Source organism: Miscanthus floridulus, chromosome 16 (genome assembly GCF_019320115.1).
Source record: "Miscanthus floridulus cultivar M001 chromosome 16, ASM1932011v1, whole genome shotgun sequence".
Taxonomy (NCBI): Eukaryota; Viridiplantae; Streptophyta; class Magnoliopsida; order Poales; family Poaceae; genus Miscanthus; species Miscanthus floridulus.
The window spans coordinates 67,160,141-67,169,043 of record NC_089595.1 but is presented as its reverse complement, the minus strand read 5'-3'; the positions used below and the strand labels follow the sequence as shown (position 1 = coordinate 67,169,043).

Sequence of the window (8,903 nt, the reverse complement as noted above, 5' to 3'; positions counted from 1 at the left end):
CAAACATCATGCAATCAACATCAAGCAGAGCACAAGATGACAATTTTAATAATTAACAAGCATGTGTACTAGCAACGAAGCACTAGGAACATAAACAAATAAAATTCAAATAACTTCAAATAGAACATGGACAAATAGATAATGCTTTTAGAAAAAGATTAGTACTGATTTCTAGAAATTAAACTAGGTTTTTATTTTTTAAATAGAAAATCACCTTTGATACCAGTTAGTTGACCTAATTTGTACAGTTGAAGAGCATCCGGTATCCGGTTTCGTAGTTCATGGTTTTAAATTGGACTGCCGTGCTTGATGGTTGGGAAATAGATTTTATCAAACAAAAACATGTTGGATAACCTATTCAAATTCCTATTTTCTTTTACTGCTCCTTCGTTTACTTTTGGCACGTCCGGCCGGGGCACACTATTGGAGTGCAGCTGGTGCCATGCATACCTTCAGCACCGGAGCAATTAGGAATCATAACTCTATAACAGTGGAGCATTAATAAACTGCAAGAAGGTCGACCAGGTCCAAGTGTGTAGGACATCGGAGAAATAGGCCCCGTTGGCTTAGAGAGATTCTGGAGGAATCTGGATAAATCTAAAAAAAATTATGAGAAAAAAACACTATTTCAGATAAAAAAATGAAACAAGACAGGTTTAAGGGCACGCGAACGGGCCATAGCTCAGCTGCATGCAGTGTCTCTATCGGTGAAGGCACTAGCACTAAAATCATCAAAAGAGACAGCGCGCGCGGTCATGATAGAACATTTTTTTTCGAATCATGATAAAACATGTTCGTGCAGGCCAACAGATGAATTGTGCTATACTCCCATGGTTTGTGCCCAAATCCTAAAGTACAGTATTGAGTAGCGCAGTCACGGCGGATTAAGCTGTTCGTTCGTTTTCTTCCTCGCTCAGGAATGCAAATTGCTAGCCTAGGCCTGGAATGAAAAAGGTGTTCGTACGGATGAGCTGTTATTAATGAATTTATGGGTAGCACATGTCGTGTTGAAATAGTTATTCAAATGTCTGGTTTAGATAACTCCATTCAAACTGTCATATCAATATTTTATGGCCTTAACTTCTTTTATAATCCGTCTTTTTTAACTTGTTGTTTTAGGCGAAACAGTATTTTTCTCTAGCAACAAATTAGCTAAAATAGTATTTCGACTTGTTTTTTTCAGCGAAACGAACGGGCCTATGTGTACTTAGGGCAACTGTTGTGAGCTGTTTTTTTTTCTAAATATTTATTTTCAAAATAACTTAATAGGTGAAGCTATTTTTGAGCATGTTCGTTTGACTGTGGCTTGTCGTAAATGATCGTAAATTTTTAGCTGGAACAATATTTTTCTCTCACACAAATCAGCCAGCAGTACTTCTTCATAAACTAGCAACAATATAAACCAGCCAACCGAACAGGCTATTTATCCTCCTCTCACGAAAACATGAGTTGAGATAAAACTAAAAATAATAGTTATCTAAGCTTCCCCTGCCATCAGTGGGCCCTAGCATGCATCGATCTCCAATTTGGCCCCGCCAGGCGACCAGACCGAGCCATGGCGCGGCGTCGTCGTCGAGCCGGGCCAGGGCGCCGGCACCGCCGCCTGCCCGGAGCGCGAGCACACCAGCGCGCCACCGCCTGGCCGGAGCACCGCCCCCGCCGGGCATGAGCGCGCCACCGCCTAGCTAGACCACTGCCGCCACTGGGGCCCAAGCTGCCGCGGCCGCTGGGGGCACGGGGCGAGCGCGTTCGCCAGGTCGTTGCAGGCGCGGCCGCCGGGGCGGGTCTACCAAGGGCGCGCAGGCGCAGCCTTGGCCGGGCGCGGGCCGCCGGGAGAGGCTGCCGTGTGGGGGCGCGAGCTGCCGAGAGGGACGCCGCCGTGGGGGCGCGGGCCGCCGGAGATACGCCGCCGCTGGAGCGTGGGCAGCCGGGAGGGGCGCCGCCGTGGTTGCTCATGGGCGCGAGGTGCGGGCGCCGTTGCGAATCCTGGGATGCGTAGGAAGAAGACCAGGAAGAAAAAAAAAAGGCTAAGGAGCCGTCCAGATCCTTTTACCCGGACTAATTAAAATTTACTTAATAAATTAGGCTATATGGTTTACAATTTAATATTCCACCACTTTCTAAAGTGATGAGGACATTACCTGCCTGGATACAACCACATTAGCAACTTTTGATTCACAGGTGAAACAATCCTTTACCATGATTGTATTTGATACATTTGATGAATTGATGCTGCACCATGATGTGTGTTCGTTGTCATTTTCAGAAATACTTACATGGATCAAGGGAAGGTTTGATTGCATATGGAAAGCATGGAAGGTTAATGAAGTTGATTGGGGACCAAATCCATGTATTCCTAACGTCCTCCACCTGGACACCACGTCACTTTTGGTCCAAGGAAAGAAAGAGATCAAATCCAACACGTTTTGGGGCTGGATTCGGACTCCAGGACAGCTCCAACTTGTGATGTTCACCACGGTCGCATAAGGACTCGGATTGGGACGTTCTAGCACTTTTTGGAAAGCTTATCAAGTCTATTTTCCAACGGATTTGGACTCATGGCTATATCTTATCCGATGCTTCCGTAGTCGTCGTTTTCACGTCAGGACCTTTTCTGCCTTTGGTGCTGCATCACCCTATTTTGGGCCGATGGTCCATGTATCAAGTTGGGTCCATTAGGGACGCATCCTAGGGTTGGAGAACGACCCCAACACCCCCTGGTCGTTCCCCTAGGTATTAATAAGGATTAGAGCCGCCACAAACAGATTGGGTTTTGTTTTGTTGAAAGTTTAGCCATTGCTACTTCCTTGTAGACGCGTGTGTTGACTAGACCATCCGTTCTACTTGATTCAAAACCCCAACTTTGTGATTTCAGATTGGTTTTTCATCTCCATATTTGCAATTGAGTTGCTTGTTCTACTTGTTCTTGCTTGTTCCTCGATTGCTTGCAGGAATTACCCTAGTGGTTTGGTTGATCGTGCTCCACAAGATCGCGACGGCTATTGGAGGTGGTGTATCGGTTGCTAAGGCGCAGCTTGGAAGGCTGTAGTCGGACCGTGAACGTCATCTCCATCCCTAAATTGAGTTATCCACCTTCTCTCATCGAAAGATCGGGATTCAACCCTAGCGGGTGCATATCAGTTGGTATCAGAGCAAGGTTGATCTGTGAGAGACTTCCAGTTCTTTGTTGTTTTTAATCTCCTGTAGTCCAGAAAAAGCCAAAACAAAATTAGTAGATTAGTTCTTCATAATCCCAAAAACCCTTTGAGCTTAATACTATTACTGCTTAGTTAGGGCTTATTGAATTAACGGTTGCATCGTCGTGTCAAGTTGCTGGTCTTAGCGTCTAGTCGTTTAGAGTTTCGAGTTCTAGTCACGTTTCTGTCACCATCGCAGATTTGAGTTTATTTGTTTCTCTCTACGAATCCGAGTGGATTTCCAAATTCCTTTGTTTTGTTTACCACCATTATCCTAGCCACGTCCTTGGAGGTTTCATCCACGTCCATATTTCCATCTACAAAAAGGAAATCCAACAAGATCAAGGTAGAATTTGATTCGGAGTCCTGTTTTATCCTGAAAAGAAAAGCACCATATTTCCTTTGTCAGGAGTCCGAATAAGGAGTTTAAATATAATCTGGAAACCTTAACTTGTGCTCTTTCCAACAGATCTGACATTGCTCCTAAATTCATTTTGAGCGCTTCGTAATCGCCCTGGAGATTTGCGCATCTCCTGGTTTTGCAAAACAGCCACTGGTTTGACTTTGCTACTGAATCACCCTTCCCAAGGATACATTTAATTGCTATAAGTAGCTTGTTATCTCTTGTTGCAAAATTTCAGCTTTGTGCTACTTGAAAGAAAAAGAAAGAAAAGAAAGAAAGAAAAGAAAGAAAGAAAGAAAGAAAGAAAGAAAGAAAAGAAAGAAAGAAAAGAAAGACAAGAAGAAAGAAAGAAAGAAAGAACAGAAAGAGAAAGAAGAAGAGAAGGATTTTTCTTTTGTTGTTATTCCTCTCCTTGGGATCCTTCTTTGTTGCAGCTCAGTGACTTCGTTTGTGTCTAGGCTCGCGTCTCTAGCATGTACTAGCCTAGGACCAGCACAATAACATCATTGAGCGTTTGTTCAATTTGCTTGCAACTAACGTGGTTCTAGTACTTCCTTGCTTTAGCCCACCTATAGCTCCACATATTTCGACTACAGCTTGACAGGTGTTGTTGTTGCGGCACCGATACACTTCATTCCATGGTTGTAGACTTGTTGGTTGCCATCACCTCCTGTTTGGCTTGGTAAGAACTTGTAAGGGCTTGTTTTAACAAGTTGAGTTTGAGAGAATTACAACCGACACATCCTAGTAGTTGATAGGAGGATACATATTGTTTTTTGTGTTTCTTGTTTTCTACTAATCATGGCAGGTGATATGGAGATTTTTGAGCTGTTGAAACTAGACCCTCATATTCAGGATATCATTCAACACTTGCCGTTATATGATGGTAAGTTTGATCCTCAAGCTTACATTGATTGGGAGTTAAAAGTAGACAATGAATTTGATGAGCATGACCTGTCCGAGAAACAAAAGATTTGTATTGCCTCTAATGTTTTGATTGAATATGCTTTACTAGAATGGAAACACATTTGTAGGCATAACAAAGTTCTAGAATCTTGGGAAGACTTCAAATTTCTTTTTAGAGATGCATTCGTTCCTTCATATTATGCTGATTATTTGCTTGCAAAATTAGACAACTTGAAGCAAGATAGTAGGACTGTAAAAGAATACTACCATGATTTTAAGATTTGCATCATGTTTGGTGGATTAGATGAATGCATGGAAGATGTTATGAGTAGGTTCATGAGAGGGCTCAATTCTGAAATTCGAACCTTGTTAATTAGTAAATCATACAAACATATTGGTCAATTGTTTTGTCTTGCTCTCAATGCTGAAAAGGAGAGTCTATTATTTGTGAATACTTGCAAGAATGATGTGACCCATAATGTCCAAAATTTGTCCACTCTGCATGCTAATGAAGAGCAACAAATAGTGGAACCCACTACTGATTTTCCTTTGTCACAAAATGAATTACTTGTTGTTCCTTGTGATAAAGAGGAGTTGTGTGCTGATGATTCTTTTACTCCTATGCCACAAGTAGCGAATAAGTGTGATACTTTTGGTTTGGAACCATACAAATGTGCTGAAGATAAGCTTTTTCATCCTATTACATGTGCACAAGATGAACTAAACTTGCTGTCCTCTTTAAATACTTTGGGTTATATTGAATTTGATATTCTGTGTAATCTAAATTGTCTAAAAGAGAAACTTAAATTTGATTCTGGTTTGCCAAGTTTTAATCATTGCTCGCTTCATGCAATTGGCAAATATGACAGCAAAGGAGAATATTTGGTGCATAAAGTTTATATTTGCTCTAATCTAAAATATCCTTTTGGGCCACAATACCAAGATCAAATTGAGGGCTGCACTAACACTAATAATGTCTTGCAAAGTTTTCCTAGTTTTTCCAATATGCAACAGGGTAAGGCCAAAGAAGGGGAGCATTGCTGGTTGTGGCCATGCAGCATAGTCGTCGCTCCATGCTCCAACATCAAAGCAAGCACCTTTGAATGCCATTGGGGCAAGTCGAGGACGACTTGCAGCCAAGAAGGGGAGAATGATGAGGACATCACCTGCCTGGATACAACCACATTAGCAACTTTTGATTCACAGGTGAAACAATCCTTTACCATGATTGTATTTGATACATTTGATGAATTGATGCTGCACCATGATGTGTGTTCGTTGTCATTTTCAGAAATACTTACATGGATCAAGGGAAGGTTTGATTGCATATGGAAAGCATGGAAGGTTAATGAAGTTGATTGGGGACCAAATCCATGTATTCCTAACGTCCTCCACCTGGACACCACGTCACTTTTGGTCCAAGGAAAGAAAGAGATCAAATCCAACACGTTTTGGGGCTGGATTCGGACTCCAGGACAGCTCCAACTTGTGATGTTCACCACGGTCGCATAAGGACTCGGATTGGGACGTTCTAGCACTTTTTGGAAAGCTTATCAAGTCTATTTTCCAACGGATTTGGACTCATGGCTATATCTTATCCGATGCTTCCGTAGTCGTCGTTTTCACGTCAGGACCTTTTCTGCCTTTGGTGCTGCATCACCCTATTTTGGGCCGATGGTCCATGTATCAAGTTGGGTCCATTAGGGACGCATCCTAGGGTTGGAGAACGACCCCAACACCCCCTGGTCGTTCCCCTAGGTATTAATAAGGATTAGAGCCGCCACAAACAGATTGGGTTTTGTTTTGTTGAAAGTTTAGCCATTGCTACTTCCTTGTAGACGCGTGTGTTGACTAGACCATCCGTTCTACTTGATTCAAAACCCCAACTTTGTGATTTCAGATTGGTTTTTCATCTCCATATTTGCAATTGAGTTGCTTGTTCTACTTGTTCTTGCTTGTTCCTCGATTGCTTGCAGGAATTACCCTAGTGGTTTGGTTGATTGTGCTCCACAAGATCGCGACGGCTATTGGAGGTGGTGTATCGGTTGCTAAGGCGCAGCTTGGAAGGCTGTAGTCGGACCGTGAACGTCATCTCCATCCCCAAATTGAGTTATCCACCTTCTCTCATCGAAAGATCGGGATTCAACCCTAGCGGGTGCATATCATAAAGTTCACGTATAAGCCTATCTCAAATTTATAGAGTGAGAGATAAAAATTGATTCTATTGATCATCGTTCTATGTTTCTATTTTACAACTTATAACATGCTCTTCAACTTACTCCTCTATGATGGAAATGCAACACATAAGTATCTCTCGTATAGCCAATAATAATATATAAATATAATCCATATACAACCGTATTAACTTAATTAATATGTGTCTAAATTATAATTGTTAAAATGAATTCAACCCTAAGGATCTAAACGGGTCCTAAGGGTATTATAGTAATTATTCTAGGTGAAGCTGTTTTGGTCTACTGTGTGAAGCTGTTTTACCAAATAATTTTTGCAAAACTGCTCAGCTTCACATAAGAAGCTGCCCATGAATCTATTTTACAAAAAAAAAACTTCATTGGTGAAGTTGAGCTGTGCCAAACAGGCCCTTAATAAAGTTGCCACATACATATTTTTTATGACAGGAGAGAAACCTATGTAGATTCCAATGGGTGCAGATGCACCACCCAAATTTTATGAAAACAATGGTTTTTCCTAAAATTTCACCGTATATGCATTTCTACTGTAACTCTATGCACCAACGAGACAAATACACCACCTCATAATTTGCTTTAGCTTCGTCACTCTTTGATGACTTGACAACAGATTTGCGAAGATAAAAGAATTCGTGAGTTCCATGTGTAGGTAAAACTCACTTGGCTTGGTCATAGAATTAAATGCCCATATAAACTAAAAGAGTTAAAATTATCATTAAAAATGGTTGCTTTATCCATATCTCATCGTATTTATGTCTTTTTAAAACAAACTCTCCACCGAGGCTGGCTAATAAGAACTCGGAAATGAGGAGCGATCTGATGCACGCCGATGTAAAGGGAGGGACAATTTTCTTTATTGAGAAAAGTTAGTACAAACTTCGTTCGTTATAAATTATAATTCGTTTGACTTTTTTAACCCAAGTTTAATTACTCATTTTATTCAAAACATTTGTGCAAACATAGTTAAATTTAAATTATTTTTGAAGAACTTTAGTTAATAAAATAAGCCACAACAAAAGAAACGATATTTAGCATAAAATTTTAAATAAGACGAGTGGTCAAGTCTAAAAAGTTAAACGAACTATAATTTGAAACGGATTTAGTAGCGTTGTACTCTACAATGGTCAAGTCTTGGTAATAAATCCATCGGCTGCCTTGCACTTGCACTACTCGTCTACTCCAGTTCTGAATGAGCTGCGGTAGAGCCTTCACGAGATGTGCGCCGGTCTGCAGTTGAGCACTTGGTAGTGACTAGTGAACCGACGCGGCCCCTATTTAACCACTTGCCAACCGCACCAACCAACACAAAGCTTTCCGTTCCACACACTCCCGTCCATTTTCCTTCACAATTCCACCCACCACGCTTTCACCAAGCCTAGCGATGGGTGGCGTAGCTGGAGCAGAGACGACGAAGAAGGCTCTACGTCTACGGGCCACCGCCAGCGACGGCGACGGCGCGTCGGTACATCCACCGGAGCCGCAGCAGCAGCCGGCGCCATTGCCTGCTGCCGGCGTCGCTGGCAACGCCGCCGACGGCTCTGCGGCGGTTCATCAGAGCTGCGGCGAGGACGACGACCAAGACGACGAGCAGGTGGAGAGGTTCTACGCGCTCCTCGCCAACATCCGTGCCCTGAGGGGCTTGTACAGCGCCGGGACCGGACCAGCAGCTTCCGGCCGGGGCAAGGGCAGGAAGAGGGCGCGGGAGGCGGAGGTGCCGTGGACGCCGGCGTTCCGGTTGGAGGACTTCGAGGAGGAGGTCAAGCAGGGCGCGGCCGCGACCGACGCGCGGAGCACGGTGATGAACCAGGGCGCCAGTGGCATCGTTGCGAGGCGGCCCGCTGCCGCAGCCAGGGCGAGAGCCGCCGTGGCCGCAGCCGACGACGGCCACGACGAAGACGAAGTAGCGCGCGGAGGGAATAAGCTCGGTCTCCGCGTCGCAGCGCGCGGATGACCGGTGTTGACCGGTTACTACTTAGTCGGATTGAATTGAACAACATGTGATGTATGCTTGGAGAGGATTCTCATGCTAAACTTACCTTCAGTAAATGTGTCTATTTTTAACTCTGATTTACTTACTGATGTAAGTACGTATCATTCTAAGGACTAGCTACCGAAGGCTATTTCAGAATAAAAAAAAGTAAAGTAAAAATCATTTAGCATATTCTCTCAATTTCAATTGACCGCTAC

General features: G+C 43.2%; 1 protein-coding gene across 1 annotated transcript; it reads left to right on the top strand.

Moving 5' to 3' along the window:
- The first annotated feature begins 8,097 nt into the window (after positions 1-8,097).
- On the top strand, positions 8,098-8,667 carry LOC136510770 (NRR repressor homolog 1-like). Its single transcript, XM_066505113.1, has one exon. The coding sequence runs from the start codon at positions 8,098-8,100 to the stop codon at positions 8,665-8,667; it is 570 nt and encodes a 189-aa protein (XP_066361210.1).
- Positions 8,668-8,903: the final 236 nt, after the last annotated feature.

Excerpts from the sequence above, each read along its gene's own strand:
- LOC136510770 (XM_066505113.1), top strand. The coding sequence starts at position 8,098 with ATGGGTGGCGTAGCTGGAGCAGAGACGACGAAGAAGGCTCTACGTCTA.